We start from the raw sequence: 18912 nt of genomic DNA on the forward strand, positions 1-18912 counted from the left end.
TTCTTTTCCTAAAGATTAAAAGAACCTTCTAATGCTTTGATTCTAGTTATTCTATTCCCGTAACAGATGATGTTACCGAGTACTTATTTTCACCTTGTTTTCTTCTCATCAATCAAGCAAATTAGACATGACTACTAAGTTTTATAAATTGCTTATTTAGATTTACACATATTTACCAATTTCTTTATTAGATCTCAAAACTTTTTAGTGAGTTAATTCAGCTTCTTTCTCCACAAAACCTTTTCATAAATTCTACTGGTAAAGATCTGTTCAGATTACTGTATTTATTATGGCTGCTGTTCATCTTTGCCTAATATATCTTTGACTAGCCTTTCATTTTCATCATTTTAAGAATCTTATAGATATTCAATTAAACTTTTTGAAAAATCCACTCTGAGATTTTAATTGGTAGGTTAATCCATTTTTATTCATTTTAAATAATAGCGTTCGTATTTTATTTTGTATTTCCCTTTTTTTTGGTTAATCCTCACCCAAGGATATTTTTCCACTGGTTTTCTAGAAAGAGTGGAAGAATCGAGAGAGAGAGAGAGACATCTATGTGATAGAGACACACATATTGGTTGCCTCTCACAAGAGCCCAACTGGGGCCGGGGCTTATATCTACAACCTAGTTATGTGCCCTTGATGGGAAATCAAACCCGCAACCCTTTGGGCTGCATGCTGCTCTAACCACTGAACAAACCAGCCAGGGCTATTTCTTTCTTTAAACTCATTTTTCCCTTCTTAGTTTTCATTTGATAGATAAAGGTTTCTTATGAGAAAAGATTGTATTTTTGTATTATTCTGGTTGTCTATAAGGTAAATATAATGGACCACATAAAAAACAGGTTTACTTTATTAAAAACTGACAAACTGTTTTCCAAAATAATTATACTATTTTACTTACCAGTAGAGTATATTGTTTCAGTTGCTCCACATCCTCATAAGTTAGTTTTGTCAATTTTTTAAATTTTAGCCATAATATAAGGTGTTCATGTGACCTCACTGTGATTACAATTTGCATTTCCCTAATGACTAATGAAGCTGATAATCTTTCATGGGTCTATGGACTATTTACATATCTTCTTAATGGAAATGTATACTCAAATCTTTGGCCATTTTTCACTTATTTTTGTCCTCCTACTTACCACAGGATTTTTTTTTTTCTTTTCATTTTTTGTTCAGATAGAGTAGGAGGGAGAGAGAGGAAGAGAGAGAGAGAAACATCGACGTGAAAGGGACACATCGAGTGGCTGCCACCCGCACAACCCAACCAGGGCCGGGGACAAACTGCAACCGAGGTACGTGCCCTTAGCGGGAACCGAACCCGGGTCTCTCTGGACCACAGGCCGACGCTCTAACCACTGAGCCAAACTAGCCAGGGCACCACAGGATTTTTTTTACATTTTGTTTTCAAGTCCATTATCAGTTTCAGTATTATAAATTATTACAAATATTGTTTCCCAACTATGATATACTTTTTATATACCATATCTTTTAACAATATCTTTTTAAAAGCAGATGTTTTTAATTTCAGTGAACTATTTATCAATATTTTCATGTTCTTATGTCCTATCTAAGAAATCTTTACCTGTCCAAAGATTATAAAGAATTTCTCTTGGGTTTTTCCTTCAAACTTAATAGTTTTACTCTTTACAAAGCCAACTTTTTTTTTAAATCCTCACTTGAGGATATTTTTCCATTTATCTTCAGATAGAGTAGGAGAGAGGGAAAGAGCGAAACGTTGATGTGAGAGAAACATATCGACTGGTTGCTCCCTGCATGGCCAAGGTTGGGGACAAACTGCAACTGAGGTACATGCCCTTAGACGGAACTGAACCTGGGACTCACTGGTCCACAGGCTGATGCTCTAACCACTGAGCAAAATCAGCCAAGGCTACAAAGCCCATTTTTTGTTTTATTTATTATTAATTCATCTTTATTGTTGAATGTATTACAGATGTCCACACTTTCCCCCCCCACTGACTCCCTCCTCCCTGACCCGCCCCCCTCCTGCCTTCCCCACACTATTGTCGGTGTGCATTGGTTATTCACATATGCACAGAAGTTCTTTGGTTTATCTCTTCTCGTCATCTCTCCCCTCCTCCCCTTTTGAGGTTCATCAATCCAACAAACAATTTGTACTTCTTAATTCCTTCATATGTCTCACCCACCTGGCAAGCAACAAAAAGTTGTCAGTATCTATGAGTCTGTTTCTGTTCAGCATGCTCATTTTGTTTGTAGATTCAACTGTTGATAGATATGTATTAATTGCCATTTTATTGTTCATATTTTTGTTCTTCTTCTCTTTGAAGACGACCCTTCATCATTTCATATAATACTGGTTTGGTGGTGATGAACTCCTTTAGCTTTTTCTTGTCTGGGAAACCCTTGATATATCAATTGATTCTAAAATGATAGCTTTGCAAGATAGAGTAATCTTGGTTGTATGTCATTGCTTTTCATCACCTTGAATATGTCTTGCCACTCCTTTCTGGCCTGCAAAGTTTCTTTTGAGAAATCAGCTGACAGTCTTATGGGAGCCTCTTTGTAGGTAACTAACTGCTTTTCTCTTGCTGCTTTTAAGATTCTCTGTCTTTAACCTTTGGTATTTTGATGATGATGTGTCTTGGTGTGGGACTCTTAGGGTTCATCTTGTTTGGGACTCTCTGTGCTTCCTGAACTTGTATGTCTGTTTCCTTCACCAAGTTAGGGAAATTTTCTGTCATTATTGTTTCAAGTAGGTCTTCAATTTCTTGCTCTATCTCTTCTCTTTCTGGCACCCCTATGATGTGAATGTTGGCATGCTTGAAATTGTCCCAGAGGCTCCTCACACCATCCTCATTTTTTTTGGATTCTTTTTTTCTTTTTGCTTCTCTGACTGGGTATTTTTTGCTTTCTTATATTCCAAATAGATGGTTTGTTTCTTGGCTTTACCTACTCTACTACTGATTCCCTGTATACTATTCTCTATTTCAGTTAGGGCATCCTTCATTTCTGACTGGCCCTTTTTTATTTTGTTGATGTTCTCACTAAGTTCTTCGGTGGTCTCCTTAAATTCCTTGAAGGTCTAACTAAGTTCCTTGAGCAACTTTATAACCAGCGTTTTGAGCTCTGCATCTGGCTGATTACTTACTTCCATTTTGGTTTGTGCTTTTCCTGGAGTTTTGTTCTTTTCTTTCACTTGGGACGTTTCTTTGTCTCCTCATTTTGGTTGCTTCCTTGTGATTGTTTCCATGTAGTAGATAGAGTTGTTATGTCTCCTAGGCTTCGTAGGATGGCCTATTATTGTAGGTGTCCTGTAGGATCCAGTGGCACATCCTCCCTGATCACCACAGCTGGGCCCTCAAGGTGAACCCCTAGTGTGGACTTTACACCATTCTGTTGTAATTGAGTCTTGATTTCTGTTGGCACATCAGTAGGAAAGATTTACTCACGCTGATCAGGTGCAAGGACTGGCTGTGCCCACTGACCACTGACCTCTGACTACCTTGGAGGATCAGCAGTGTAGGAGCCCACCACACAGAGCAAGACTTACTTCATTAGGGCTCTGGTACCCACAGAGTCTGCTCATTGAGTATGTCACTTGTGGAGGTGGTTGGGTGGTGGTGTTTCAATGTGGTCTGAAGCTGTCCACTGGGTGTGCTGGCTCTGGGGCAAGTTCAGCCACTGCCTGTGTTCTGTCTGGGGCTACCAGGCATAAGCTACAAAGTGAACTGCAGATGGCTGCTTCTTGTGCTGGGCTTAGAGGTGCCCAGAAAAAGCCAAGTTGTGAACCAAGGCTGGCTGCTTCTAGTGCCAGTCCTGGGGCCAATTAACAATAAGTATGGGGTTAACTGAGACCAGATGCTGCTTGTTTGAGAGATTTTAGGAAACTCTGAAGCAGGATCCAAGACAGGCCAATCCTATGGTAAAGCCTTTGGAAACAACTAGGGTGGGCCTGAAAGCTGGGTGGGGCAGGGCCTCTGGGAATCACCAGGCCTGGCAAACAGTGTGAGTCAGGTTGCTAGGGTCCCAGATATGAAGGGGTCTGCCTCCTCGGGGGGAGGGCTCACAAACAAAGGCCTCCACCAGCATGTCTGTCTGAGAGAAAGCTGCCTCTCTAGCCCTCATCCTGAGGCCAAACAGCTCAGTTCTTCCCTGTTAATGTCTCTGGTGCCTTTCAAGCTGCCTCTCCTCTGAGCTTAGAAGGAGCTAGTCTGAGTAAGTCTGTGCATGGGACCTTTAAGAGGAGCTGCCTGGGGCTCCAGAAGCCTCTGCCTCCCTTAGCCTGAATTCCCACTGGTTTTTCCAGCCAGAAGTTATGTGGACTTCTCTTCCTGGCACTGGAACCCTGAGCTGGGTGCCTGGTGTGGGACTGGCACCCCCAGCTCCTCAAGAAGTACCTTCACAGCCGAGGCATCCTGATTTTTATCTGCCACACGAGGATGTGGGACCAGCCAGTCTGTGCCTCTGCCCCTCCTACCATTCTCAATGTGGCGGCTTCTTTAATTTCACAGTTGTAGGACTTCCATTAAGTTCGATTTCATGCAGTTCTTAATGATGGTTGTTCTGTAGTTTAGTTGTAATTTTGATGTGGTCATGGGAGGAGGTGAGTACTATGTTTACCTATGCCGCCATCTTGATTGGAAGTCTACAAAGCCCATTTTGAGTTCATTTTAATGTATGATATAAGGGTCGTCCTGGCCAGTATGGCTCAGTGGTTGGAGCATCAGATTGAGGACCAAAGGGTCTTTTGATTCCCAATCAAGGGCACGTACATGGGTTGCAGGTATGATCCTGACCCTGGTTGGGGTGGGTGTGGAAAGTGGCAGGTCAATGGGTCTCTCTCACATTGATGATTCTCTCTCTTTCTCCCTCACCCTCTAAAAATCAATGGAAATAATATCCTCAGGCGAAGATTAACAAAAAAATAAGAGTCAAAGTTCTCTTGTAATATATGGATATCCAGTCGTTCCAGTGCCATTTGTTTACCCTACTGAATTATCTTAGCACCTTTGTGGAAAATCAATTGCCCATATAAGTATAGATCTACTTGGACCTATTGATCAGGTTTTATTGAGTCTTACACTGAGAATGCCATGATCATTTTAGTCTTAAAATCATATAGTGTACATGGAAGTGGGGTACAGACTGACAATCCCCAGAAGAGGGATGGGGGGAGATAAACCACAGAACTTATATGCATGTATGCATGAACAAGGGACATGGACAACAAAGCTGGGGACAGGGTGGGGAGGAAGGGGGAGGGGGACGGAGGTATCAGTGGGGGAAAAAGGAGAAACATCTGTAACAAAAATAAATTAATTTAAAAAAATCATATAGTGTAAGTTCTGCAAATTATTCTTATTTTGGTCATTCTAGCTATTCCATACTTCTATGTAAATTGTAGTTATCAGCTTGTGGATTTCTACCAAAAAACTCTGCTCTGATATTCACTGGGATTGCACATTCAATCTACAGATCCATTTGAGAGAGAAATGACATCTCCTTAAAACAAAAACAAATACCTATTTTCCCCTATTTAGGTATTTTTTATTTCTTCTCAGCTGTACACAAGTCTAACACATATTTCATTAAATTTACCTCTAAGTATTTCATGTTTTGGTATGTTACATTATTGTCCATTGCGTATTAAACTGCTCTAAAACAGCGGTTCTCAACCTGTGAGCTGTGACCCCTTTGGGGATTGAACAACCCTTTCACAGAGGTCGCCTAAGACAAAACAGTAGCAAAATTACAGTTATGAAGTAGCAACAAAAATAATTTTATGGTTGGGGGGGTCACCACAACATGAGAAACTGTATTAAAGAGTCACGACATTAGGAAGATTGAGAACCACTGCTCTAAAACCTAGCACTTTAAAACAAGAAACAGCTATCATATCAGAATTTCTAGAGGAACGGGTTTCAAGAGCTGCTTAGCTGGGTGGTTCTGACAAGGTCTCTCAAGAGACTGTATTCAAGCTGTTGGCCAAGGCTACAGTCATTTCAAGATTGGAATAGAACTAAAGGATCTGCTTCTAAGGTCACTCATGTAGTTGGTAGCAAGCCTTAGTGCCTGCTAACTAGAGGCTTCAGTGGAATTTTTAATGAATGGCAGTTGGATGCTCTTAGAGACAGTTAAGAGAGAGAGCTAGGAACAAATTACCTATGGTGAAAATTGCAGTCCTTTATAACAATTTCAGAAGTGACATACTATCACTTCTGCTATGTCCTATAGGTCACACAGAGCAACACTAGTAAAATGTGGGAGGAGATTACACAAAGCTGTAAACACCAGAAGATGGGGATAACTAGGGTTATCTAGGAGGCTGCTGCCATAGACGGATAAATGGTATTTATAAATTTCACTTTCCAAGTATTCATGGTTAGTACATTACAATTTAATTTCATATATTTACCTGGTACCCTATGAGACTGTTAAATTCACCTTTAAAATCAAAGAGCATTTTTTAAACACCGTAACACTTTCTATATAGATTATCATGCTGTCTACATCTTCCTTTTCAATCTATGTACCATTTATTTCTTTTTGTTACCTTTAGTAGAATGTTAAATGAGTGGCCAAAGCAAACATCCTTTGCCTTGTTCTCAATGTCAGGGATAAAATATTCAATCTTTCTCCATTAAGTATGAGTCTGCAGTAGGATTTTCATGTGTAGTCTTTATAAAGTTGAAAAAGTTGCCCTGGCTGGGTGGTCCAGTTGGTTGAGCGTTGTCCCATGCACCTAAATTATGTAATTTGATCCCCAGTCAGGGTGCGTGTGGAAGGCAATTGATGTTGCTCTCTCACTCTCCCTTCCTCTAAAATCAATAAACATATCCTCAGGTGAGGATTAAAAAAAAAAAATTGCCTTCTATTCCAAGGCTGCTAAAAGTTTTATAATAGGAATGGGTATAGAATTATGACAAACTTTTTATCCATCTACTGAGATAACCATGTTTTTTAAAAGATGGTTAATATGGTGAGTTATATTGATTGATTTTCTATTATCATACCCCAACCTTTCATTCCTGAAATAAATTCCTTAGTGTTTATATATTATTTTTTTATATATTCCTGAATTCAGTGTGCTCTTATTCAGGATTTTTACATCTATCATTGTGAGTTGAGGTATATTGTTCTGTAGTTTAGCTCCTATAATGTTTTGTATGATTTTGGTATATGAGTAATAATACTGGCCTCATGATATGATTTTTATAGTGTTCCTTACTTTTCTATTTTCTGAAAAAGGAGAAAACTGGTTATTATTTTCATAAACATTTCTTAAATAAAATTCGCGATTAAAGCCATCTGGGTCTCAACTCTTGTGTTTTTGTGTGAAAATTTTACTTATAAATCCAATATTGTTAACAGACATAGGACTAATAAGATTTTCTATTTTTCCTTGGGTCCATTTAGATGACTTCTTGACAGGAGACAAATTTGTCCACTTCATCGAGGTTGAATTTATTGACATGAATGTTTATCATTTCTCCTCAACTTTTTGATCTGTACCATATGTAACTGTGTCTACTTTAAATCCAGATAATAGTATTTGCTCTTTGCTCATGTTTCTTGAGCAGAATGGGAAGAACTGCACTGTCCAATTCAGCAACCCCTAGCCATAAGTGGCCATTCAAATTTAAATTAATTAAAGCTTCAGTTTAAATTTTTTTTTTTTTTTTAATTTCAGGTGCTCAATAGCCACATGTGGGCTAATGGCTACAGTTTTGGACAGCATAGTTGGAGAACACTTCCATCTTCACAGAAAGTACTATTGGACCGTGCAAGGCTCAAACTTGATCAATTTCATTGCTCTTTTCGAAAACCCAGTTTTTGGTTTCCTCTGATGGTCTGTTTTCTATTCAATGGTTTTAGCTATTAACTTTTTTACTTCCCTCGACTTGTTTTGGGTCTAATATGCTCTTCTTGTTATAGTTTCATAAGATGAAAGCTTATTAGATCACTGGTGATATTCTGACCTTATTATTTCTAATATAAAGATTTAAAGCTAGCCATTTATTTCTAAGCACTTCAATTGCATTACACAAGATGTAATATGTTGTTTCTATTATCATTCAGATCAAATACTTTGATGTTTCCCTTACGAATTTTTTTTTTAACTCATGAGTTATTTACACATTTTTATTTTCCAAATATATTAGAATTTCTCAGATAACTTTCTGTTGTTAACTGTCCATTTTGGTTAGATGGCATATTTTAAATTTCAATCACTTGTATAACCACACTAAACTAAAGCCTGAGGTCAGGGACATTAAGGCAGCCACTGTTAGCAAGGTAGAAGTCATTAGGAGTGCCCAGCCCACACACAGCCCTTTTCTGACTACTACTGACCCTTCATCATTTTCATGAACATCACCATCTCCATTGTCCCAAGACTAGAATGAAGGTCAAAAGTATGGGTTCAGCCCTGGCTGGTTTGGCTCAGCAGTTAGAGCGTCAGCCTGCTGTCCACAGAGACCCGGGTTCAGTCCCTGCTAAGGGCATGTACCTTGGCTGCAGTTTGTCCCCGGCCCTGGTTGGGTCGTGTGGGTGGCAGCCACTCGATGTGTCCCTTTCACATCAATGTTTCTCTCTTTTTCTCTTCCTCTCTCTCCCTCCCGCTCTATCTGAATAAAAAAAATGGAAAAATGTCCTCAGGTGAAGATAAATAAATAAATAAATAAATAAATAAATAAATACATTTTTAAAAATATGGGTTCAAATTGAAATGAGGTTTTTCTATTCTACCCTCTTTCTCTTCCTCCTACCATCTTATACCTTCTCCTTTCCAGGGCTCCTCACCTTTGCAGAAGTGGGGCTGCATCTCATACTACCAAGAACCCCAATTTCTCCCCACTCCTCTAATTTCCTCCCTGTCAAATCTCAGAGAATAGTCACTGCAGAGAAAATATGGGAGCACCAGAAACAAAAAGGAGGAGGAAGAGCCACAATAGCTTTGTGTCTTGATCTCAAAGCTCACAGTTCACTTCTGCCACATTCCATTTCTTATTGGAGAGTCACTAAGTACAGCACATGCCTTTTGAAGGAAGGTATAGCAAAGAATTTGTGGACACATTTTAAACCACCAGAACTGTAGTAATTTTTGCCTTAAATAGTCACATATCTTTTTTAAAAAAAATTAAGAGAAGGAAAGAAAATATGTATAGTCATTTGTTTTTATACATATTTATTATTTCTGGTTTCTTTATTCATGGATTAGTCCACAGGGCAAATCAAACCCACTACCTATTTTTGTATAAGGATGGTTTTGATATTGTTAAATGGTTGAAGAAAAATAAAATCAATGGAAGAATATTTTTTTGACATGTGAAAATTATATATTTAAATTTTACTGTGCATAATAATGTTTCTTTGGAACATAGACTTGCCCATTTATTTATATATTGTCTATGGCTCCTTTAACAACAGAACTGAGTTGTTTCAATAGAGAACATATGATCTACAAAGGTTTACTATAGGGCCCTTTGTAATGTTTACCATGAGGCCCTTTGCAGAAAAAGTTTACCACCCTCTACTATATGAAGTTACCATCTGGTGGTGTCATTTCCCTTCAGCCTAAAGAATTTCCATTAACATTTCTTGTAGAATACATATTATGGTGACAAATAGTCTCAGATTCTATTTATCTGAAAACATCTTTATTTCAGCTTCATTTTTGAAGGATACTTTTGCTGTTAATTGGACACTGTGGATAATAATTTGCAGCACCACTAGATTCTGTTATGTTCTTCTGATGACTGTTGATTTGTCTTCTAACAGATACTTAATTTTTTTTTTCAGAAATTCCTTTTTTATTTATTTATTTCCTTCTGTTAATTCTCACCCAAGGATATTTTTTCCATAAGTTCCTTTTTTACTTATTTATTTCCTTCTGTTAATTCTCACCCAAGGATATTTTTTTCCATTGCAATTTTTTTACAGAGAAAGTAGGAGGGAAAGGTAAGAGAAATATCAATGTGAGAAAGATACATCAATTGGTTGCTTCACACACAACCCTGACTGGAGCTGGGAATCAAACCTGAAATTCAGGTATGTGCCCTTGACCGGGAATCGAACCCGAGACCCTTCAGTCCATGGAATGATGTTCTAACTGCTGTGCCAAAACAGCCAGGGCCAGATAGTTAACTTTTCTTCTAACAGACAGTTAACTTGTCTTATTCCAAACTACAAATACAGAAAATTTGCCTGAAAGTTGTTTTTCTTTGAGGGTTTTGCTGTGTTTTGTTTTTGTTTTAATTATAATTTTTGGATATCTTTCAGCCTCCACTGCTTTCAATGAGAAGTCAAGTGGTAATCATATCATTATTCCCTTGTATTTAATGTCACAGTTTCTTCTGTTTTAAAGGTTTTCTCTTTATCTTTGGCACTTAGCAATTTGCCTATAATGTGCCTAGTTGTGGTTTTATTTTGTATTTCTTCTACTTAAGTCACTGATCTTCTTGGATCTCTAAGCTAGTTGTTTTCGTTTTTTTTTTAATCCAAACATTAAAGTTTTCAGCCATTATTTCTTCAAATATTTTTCTGCCTCTTTCTCTCTCTCCTCTACTTATGGGAGTCCAACTAAGGCAGTAAGTATTCAGCTTTCCCAACACAGGAGCTATGCACAGATACAAAAAGCCCTTAGTCAGAAAAGCAGTAAGCCTTACCCACTGCAGTTGCATCTTTCAAAGATTATCTCCTATATGGTTTGCAGTGCTTTTTTGACAGGGCTCCTACAGTCTTTCTTTCCTGTATACCCACAGCAGTCAGGTATGGTTGGCAGTATTTATATTCTAACTTTGGGTTTTAGCCCTTTGGCAGCTCTCTCAGTTCCAGGTTTTTCCTCCAAAATTCCAAGCTTCTTGCCAGTTCTTAACTTTGTCCTCTGACATCGAAAGCCAGTGTGGAGCTATGGGAACTGGGAAATACTTTGGGCAAAAAGCCACACATTCAAAATTCTTACCCACTACTTAAAGAATGACTCTCCTCTTGTTTCTGCTTCTTTTTTTTTTTTTTTTTTTTTTTTTTAGCTTTTTATAATGATTTAATGAAATATTTGCTTGCAGGGGGGAAAAAAATCTCTCCAAAAACTGGGAAAACATATTTCAAACCAGTTTTTGAAATCAAATGTCAAAGTCATCTCTAGCTCTGTAAAGGGTTATGGCACGAGGTCTTTCCAGCTTCACTGTGTTGCAGGATTGTTCTTGAAGAGATACTCTGCCAGAAAATCAACAGGATCCTCTGGCCTGACCCTACAACACTCGTTCAGACCCTGCATGAGCATTGGCATCACATAGGTCATTAAATAGTTCCTCAGGGCAGCAGACTGTGCCTCTAGGAATTCTGTTTCTTCTCTTTTCACTTCCTCTAGTCGTTTATTCCACTCCTCCCAGCGAGCAATCTTCTCTGCTGTCTCCGTGGCTTCCCTGGGCTCCCGGTTCGCTTCCTCTATGGCCTCCCTGGTCATGCATTCCTCGGCAAACGTCCGCTCCTCTTCCGCCTTCTCCTCTTCCGTTAAACCATAATTGCGAGGCTCCCCAATCTCTTTGATGAGCTGTTTGATAGCGAGTCTGTTCTGAGTGTCTTCAAGTTTTCCTACGTCAGTGTGTACTGGGTGGATTTCCAGTTCATCAAAGTAGTTGAAGACCGTCTCATCTTCGGTATTGATGTCCCGGTAGTTGCTCAAAGCCCGGAGGCACTGGTCCTGGCTGTAGTGGGTGCCTGCCACAACGCTCTCGGGGAGATTCATCACCCGGAATTTCAGGAACTCGTCCGAGGCGTCCAGTGCACAGACAAATTCAAGTATGATTAATTTATCAAAGGGAGACATTTTGCCTTTCATTTCTTCCTCCTCTTCCTCGTCGTCTTGGATGAACAGGTCTTTGGCTTGGTCATAGGTCTCTGGGAATCCATCCAAAATGTAACCTTGATTCCTGCAAGGCATGGATTTTAGCTTTTCTTTCACAAATCAAATTACATATTGATCTTCCACTTGGCCTGCGTTCTGCTCCATGCTTTCTTTGACGCCATCCAAGAACTCCTGCGCCTCTTCCACGCTGTCCTCTTCCTCCTCATCTTCACCTTCATCGTCTGGGGCATACTTAGGTGTCACAGTGGCCTCCAGTTTTCCCATGGCTTCAGAAATGATGTTCTTCAGTTTAATGTGATGGAGCTTGTAGTACTTGGTCAACACTTCAGCTATACAGGATTTCCCCACAGCAGCCGGGCCAAAAATGCAAATCTTTTTTTTTTTTTTTAGGGTTCTTGCATTCTTTTTTTTTTTTTTATGAATTTTTATTTATTTTTTTGTTACAGATATTTTACCTTTTTACCCCATTGGCACCCCCCACCCCACCCCACCTCTGCCCCGTCCCCGGCTTAGTTGTCCATGTCCATTGGTCATGCATACATGCATATAAGTTCTGTGGTTTATCTCTTGCCACCACCCCACCACCCCATCCCCTCTTCGAAGGGATGTCAGTCTGTGCCCTACTTCCATGTGTCTGGGTCTACTGTATTCCTCAGACTGTTATGTCCATTATATTCCGTATATAAGTGAGATCATATGGTATTTGTCTTTTTCTGCTTGGCTTATCTTTTTTTCTTACCGCTGAATAGTACTCCACTGTGTATATGTACCACAGCTTTTTTATCCATTCGTCTACTGGTGGACACTTGGGCTGTTTCCAGATCTTAGCTATTGTAAATAGTGCTGCTATGAACATGGGGGTACATATATTCTTCCTGATTGGTGTTTCAGGCTTCTTAGGGTATATTCCCAGCAGTGGGATCACTGGGTCAAATGGAAGATCAATTTTTAATTTTTTGAGGTGACACCATATTGTTTTCCATAACGGCTGCACCAGTCTGCATTCCCACCAGCAGTGTATTAGAGTTCCCTTTTCTCCACACCCTCGCCAACACTTGTTTGATGATTTGTTGAGGGCGGCCATTCTGACAGGTGTGAGGTGATACCTCATTGTTGTTTTAATTTGCATCTCTCTGATGATTAGTGATGTTGAGCATTTCTTCATATGTCTTTTGGCCATTTGTATGTCATGTTTGGAGAGGTGTCTATTCAGCTCCTCTGCCCATTTTTTAATTGGGTTCTTTGTCTTCCTTTTGTGGAATTGTATGAGCACTCTATATATATTGGAGATTAACCCCTTATCTGATACATCATTGGCAATGATGTTCTCCCATACAGTGGGTTGCCTTTCCATTTTGATGATTGTTTCTTTTGCTGTGCAGAAGCTTTTTAGTTTGATGTAGTCCCATGTGTTCATTTTCTCCTTTATTTCTGTTGCCTTAGGTGATGTATCAATGAAAATTCTGCTCCGTATGATGTCCGAAATTTTGTTGCCTACATTTTCTTCTAGAATTTTTATGGATTCACGGGTCACATTTAAGTCTTTTATCCATTTCGGGTTTATTTTTGTGTATGGTGTAAGTTGATGGTCTAGTTTCATTTTTTTGCATGTAGCTGTCCAATTTTCCCAACACCATTTATTAAAGAGGCTGTCTTTACTCCACTGTATGCTCTTGCCACCTTTGTCAAATATTAATTGAGCGTTATTGCCTTGGGTCCATTTCTGGGTTTTCAGTTCTGTTCCACTGGTCTATATGCCTGTTCTTGTGCCAGTACCAAGCTGTTTTGGTTACAGTCGCGTTGTAGTATAACCTGATATCTGGTATTGTGATCCCACCTACTTTGTTCTTCTTTTTCAAGATTGCTGTGGCTATTCGAGGTCTTTTTTGGTTCCATATGAATTTTTGAAGTATTTGTTCTAGTTCTCTGAAATATGTCGTTGGTATTTTGATGGGGATTGCATTGAATCTATAGATTGCTTTGGGTACTATGAACATTTTAATGATGTTAATTCTTCCAATCCATGAACAGGGTATGTGCTTCCACTTTTTTATATCTTCCTCTATTTCTTTTTTTCAATGACGTGTAGTTTTCTGCAAATAGGTCCTTTACTTCTTTGGTTAAGTTTATTCCTTGGTATCGTAATTTTTTTGGCGCGATGGTAAATGGGATTGTTTTTTCAGTTTCTCTTTCTGTGAGTTCATCATTGGTGTACAAGAATGCCGTCGATTTCTTGACGTTAATTTTGTATCCTGCTACTTTGCCAAATTCATTTATTAAGTCTAATAGATTTTTGATGGAGTCTTTATGGTTTTCTATGTAAATATAATGTCATCTGCAAATAATGACAGTTTCACTTCCTCCTTTCCAATTTGGATCACTTTTATTTTTTCTTCATGTCTGATTGCTGTTGCTAAGACATCCAGTACAATGTTAAATAAGAGTGGCGAAAGTGGACATCCCTGTCTTGTTCCTGTTCTTAATGGAAATGTTTTTAGTTTCTGTCCATTGAGTATGATGTTGGCTGTAGGTCTTTCATATATGGCCTTTATTATGTCGAGATATGATCCCTCTATTCCTACATTGCTGAGCGTTTTTATCAGAAATGGATGCTGGATTTTGTCGAATGCCTGTTCAGCATCTATTGATATGATCATGTGATTTTTATTCTTCATTTTGTTTATGTGGTGTATCACGTTTATTGATTTGCGAATATTGTACCAGCCTTGCATCCCTGGAATGAATCCCACTTGGTCATGGTGAATAATTTTTTTGATGTATTTCTGGATCCGATTTGCTAATATTTTGTTCAGGATTTTGGCGTCTATGTTCATCAGGGATATTGGCCTGTAGTTTTCTTTCTTTGTAGTGTCTTTTTCTGGTTTTGGAATTAGAATTATGCTGGCTTCATAGAACGTGTTTGGAAGTCTTCCTTCTTCTTGAATTTTTTGAAAGAGTTTGTGGAGAATGGGTGTTAGTTCTTTTTTGAATGTTCGGTAAAACTCCCCCGTGAAGCCATCTGGGCCTGGGCTTTTGTTTGCTGGGAGAGTCTTGATTACCTCTTCAATTTCCTTAGTTGTTATTGGTCTGTTAAGGTTTTCTATCTCTTCCGGGAATAGTTTTGGGAGACTGTGTGTTTCTAGAAATTTGTCCATTTCATTTAGATTGTCGAATTTGTTGCCATATAGTTGTTCGTAGAAGTTGTTAACGATCTTTCGTATTTCCGTGGTGTTGGTTGTTACTTCTCCTCTTTCATTTCTGATTTTGGGTATTTGGGTTCTCTCTCTTTGTTTCTTGTTGAGTCTAGCTAAGGGTCCATCAATCGTGTTTATCTTTTCGAAAAACCAGCTCTTTGTTTCATTGATCCTTTGAATTGTTTTTTTGGTCTCTATGTCATTTATTTCTGCTCTGATCTTTACTATTTCCTTCCTTCTACTTGCTCTGGGGTTTTCTTTTTGTTTGCTTTCTAATTCTTTAAGTTGTGAGGTTAGACAGTCAATTAGAAATTTTTCTTGTTTTCTGAGGTAGGCCTGTAGTGCTATGAACTTCCCTCTCAGAACTGCTTTCGCTGCATCCCATACATTTTGTGTTGTTGTGTGTTCATTTTCATTGGTTTCCAGGAAGTTTTTAATTTCTTCCTTGATCTCCTCGGTGACCCATTCATTGTTTAATAACATGCTATTTAGCCTCCATGTGTTGAAATGTCTTTGCATGTTCTTGTTGCAATTGATTTCTAGTTTCATGCCACTGTGATCTGAGAAGATGCTTGATATGATTTCAATCTTCTTGAACTTGTAGAGATTTAGTGTGTGTCCTATCATGTGGTCTATCTTTGAGAATGTCCCACGTGCACTTGAGAAGAATGTGTATTCTGTAGTTTTGGGGTGTAATTCTCTGTAGATATCTATTAAATCCATTTGGTCTAGTGCTTCATTTAGAGTCTCTGTTTCCTTGCTAATTTTTTGCCTAGAGGATCTATCCAGTGCTGTCAATGGGGTGTTGAAGTCCCCTGTTATGATTGTATTGTTGTCGATTTCTCCTTGGAAGTCCTCCAGAAGATTTTTAATATATTTTGGTGCTCCTATATTGGGTGCATATATGTTTATCAAGGTTATATCTTCCTGTTGGATAGATCCTTTCAATATTATATAGTGGCCTTCTTTGTCTCTAGTTATGGTCTTCATTTTGAAATCTATTTTATCAGATATGAGAATTGCTACCCCAGCTTTTTTTTGCTTTCCATTTGCTTGGAAAATTTTTTTCCATCCCTTCACTTTCAACCTATGTGAGTCTTTTGTTGAGAGGTGGGTCTCTTATAAACAAGATATAGATGAGTCATGCTTTCTTATCCAATCAGCTACTCTGTGTCTTTTTATGGGAGCATTCAATCCATTTACGTTTAAGGTGATTATTGATAAGTACTTATTTATTGCCATTTTAGTTTAGTTTGGTTCTGTTTTTCTTCCTATTTCTTCTACTAATTACAGCAGTCCTTTTAACATTTCTTGCAGAGCTGGTTTGGTGCTAATGTATTCCCTTAGCCTTTTTTTTTTTTTGTCTGGGAAGCTCTTTATTTGATCTTCTATTTTGAATGATAGCCTTACTGGGTAGAGTAGTCTTGGATTCAGATTCTTGTTTTTCATGACTTTGATTACTTCATGCCATTCTCTTCTGGCCTGTAGTGTTTCTTGTGAGAAGTCAGCTGAGAGCCTTATGGGGTTCCCTTTGTAGGTAACCTGTTGCTTATCTCTTGCTGCTTTTACGAGTCTCTCTTTGTCTTTAATTTGTTGCATTTGAATTACTATGTGTCTTGGTGTGGGCCTGTTTGGGTTCTTCTTACTTGGGACTCTCTGTGCTTCTTGAACTTGAATGCCTTCTTCCTTCACCAAATTAGGGAAGTTTTCTCTCACTATTTTTTTGAATATATTCTCTATCCTTTGCTCATTTTCTTCTTCTTCGGGGACTCCTATGATGCGAATATTATTACGTTTCCAGTTGTCCCATAGTTCTCTTAAGCTGTCTTCCTGTTTTTTAATAGTTTTTTCCTTTTGTTTTTCTGATTGGTTGATTTTTTCTACCCTGTCTTCTAATTCACTGATCCGGTCCTCAGCTTCCTCTACTCTGCTTTTTAAACCTTCCAGTGTGTTTTTCATTTCTGATATGTCATTTTTTATCTCCTTGTTGGTTTTTAATTTCCAGTTGGCTTATTTTCAGTGTCTCTATGTCCTTACTCATGCTGTTCAGCTTCCTCAAGATCATGGCTCTGAATTCTAGCTCTGTTAACATGCCTAATTGCTCCACATTGATCTCATCTTCGGTGGAGGTCTCTTGCTCTTTCATTTGGCTTCTGTTTCTGTGTTTCACCATTTTGGCTATCACTGTGGGCTTTGGAGCCTGTCAAATTCTCCCTGTGGGTGTTGGTGTTCTGCTGTTTGTGGCTCCCTCTCCTGTGTTTAGATGAGCGAGGGAGGACCCATGTTGAACACCACTGTCAAGTCTTAATTTCCTGGTTAAAGTTGCCAGCCCAGGAAAGGTACTTTTATCCTCTAGCTTTTTGCCTGGAGGCTAGCAATCTGGGTTACTTGATGAGTTTTGGGTTGTCAGTTGATTGAAAAACTCCCTCTGGTGCTCAGCCAAGGGGCTTTCACGAGGGTGGGGCAGATGCTGGTTGTTAGTGAGCCTCAATTAGCACTTCAATGGCCCACAGGGTGGGGTTGGATCTCCGAGGGAGGGGCTGCTGCCTCTCCTCAGAGCCCTGGGAAGGAGCAATGTGGCCACCGTCCTGGGTGGCAGCAACTCAGCCAAAGCTCTGAGCACCCTCCAAACCCCGAGTGTCCCGACACAGTTCCAGTCCAGTCCGCCCTCCCTCTGCCGGAGCCCAAGGTGAGTGGCTGTGGCTGTTTCAGCCTCTGTCCCGGCTCTGCGCTGTGGAGCCGCCTGGGAGTGTAACCCGCGGGCGCTGCTCCCAATAAGGCCGCTGCCGAGCTGCCGACCGTGGGCTCCAGCCCAGTCTCGCGCCTTCGCAATCCTACCAGGATCAAGTCAGTGTCCCTCATTGTATGGTTCTCGCAAGCTGCTTTTCTGTTGGTTTTTCCCGTCGATTTGTCTGTGTTATAGTTGTAATTCCAGTTTGGTTCCGGGAGACGGTCTGTGTAGCTCCGTTCACTCCGCCGCCATTTTTTGGTTCGAAAATGCAAATCTTTATGGGCAGTCTGGATGTGGCTGCTGCTTTAATTCCGTAGTTGTAGGACTTCCATTCAGCTCGATGTCAGGCGGTTTTGAATGATGGTTGCTCTGTAGTTTAGTTGTAACTTTGATGTGGTTGTGGGAGGACGTGATACCGCGTTTACCTACCCGCCATCTTGACCGGAAGTCTCTGCTTCTTTTTTGGTCTTCTAATCTTTGGGGTCTTTTTCCAGTACTTTCAAATAGTTATTTTTAATTTTTTGCAGGTTTTTCATTGTTACCTGAGGGAGGGTTGATTCACTTCACCAATCTACCATTATCTAAAGCTGGCAGTCCCTTGATTTTTTAAAAAAGTAATCTCTAGAACATAAATTTATAATTTTATATATTATAAAATATTAATTACTGTTAGCACTATAGTGGAAAATGGAATAAACTATCTAAAATAATGAAAAATCTCTAACTTCCACAAATGTAGAAATAAATTTGCATATGAACACAGATAAATGTACAGTTTCCTCATGCAGCCTATGCTGAAATTGGTGATTTCCTGTCTTGGGCCCACATGTTTCAACACTAAGCTGGAACACAATTAAGCCTAGTTTTGTCTGGCTGACAGACATGAAAATCAACAAAGCAAATAAACCACTCGCAATTATTTAAAAGTTAAAAACAATTCATTTGAGCTCCCCCAAAAGATCTATAGACAGTTTTAAATAATGTTCATGGATTGAAAGATTTTTTAGAAAGATGGATACATGGAATAAGGACTTGTATACTTTTTAGAAAGAAGAGCAATAATTAAGAATGACATTTAAGGATGTCGTTTTATAAATAAAATACTTACCTTTTTTCTTTCAAAGAGAGAA

General features: G+C 39.0%; 2 protein-coding genes across 16 annotated transcripts in view; both read right to left on the reverse strand.

The window, feature by feature from the left end:
* Window positions 1-18912, reverse strand: part of MYO9A (myosin IXA) — a 341194-nt gene that overhangs the window by 154484 nt on the left and 167798 nt on the right. The window lies entirely within an intron of this gene.
* LOC118638410 (adenylate kinase 7-like) lies at window positions 11171-18318 on the reverse strand. The gene is given in 2 exon segments (XM_036274220.1): window positions 11171-12229; window positions 18280-18318. Coding segments are annotated over 2 exon segments (1098 nt in total).

Source organism: Molossus molossus, unplaced genomic scaffold, assembly GCF_014108415.1.
Source record: "Molossus molossus isolate mMolMol1 unplaced genomic scaffold, mMolMol1.p scaffold_m16_p_1, whole genome shotgun sequence".
Taxonomy (NCBI): Eukaryota; Metazoa; Chordata; class Mammalia; order Chiroptera; family Molossidae; genus Molossus; species Molossus molossus.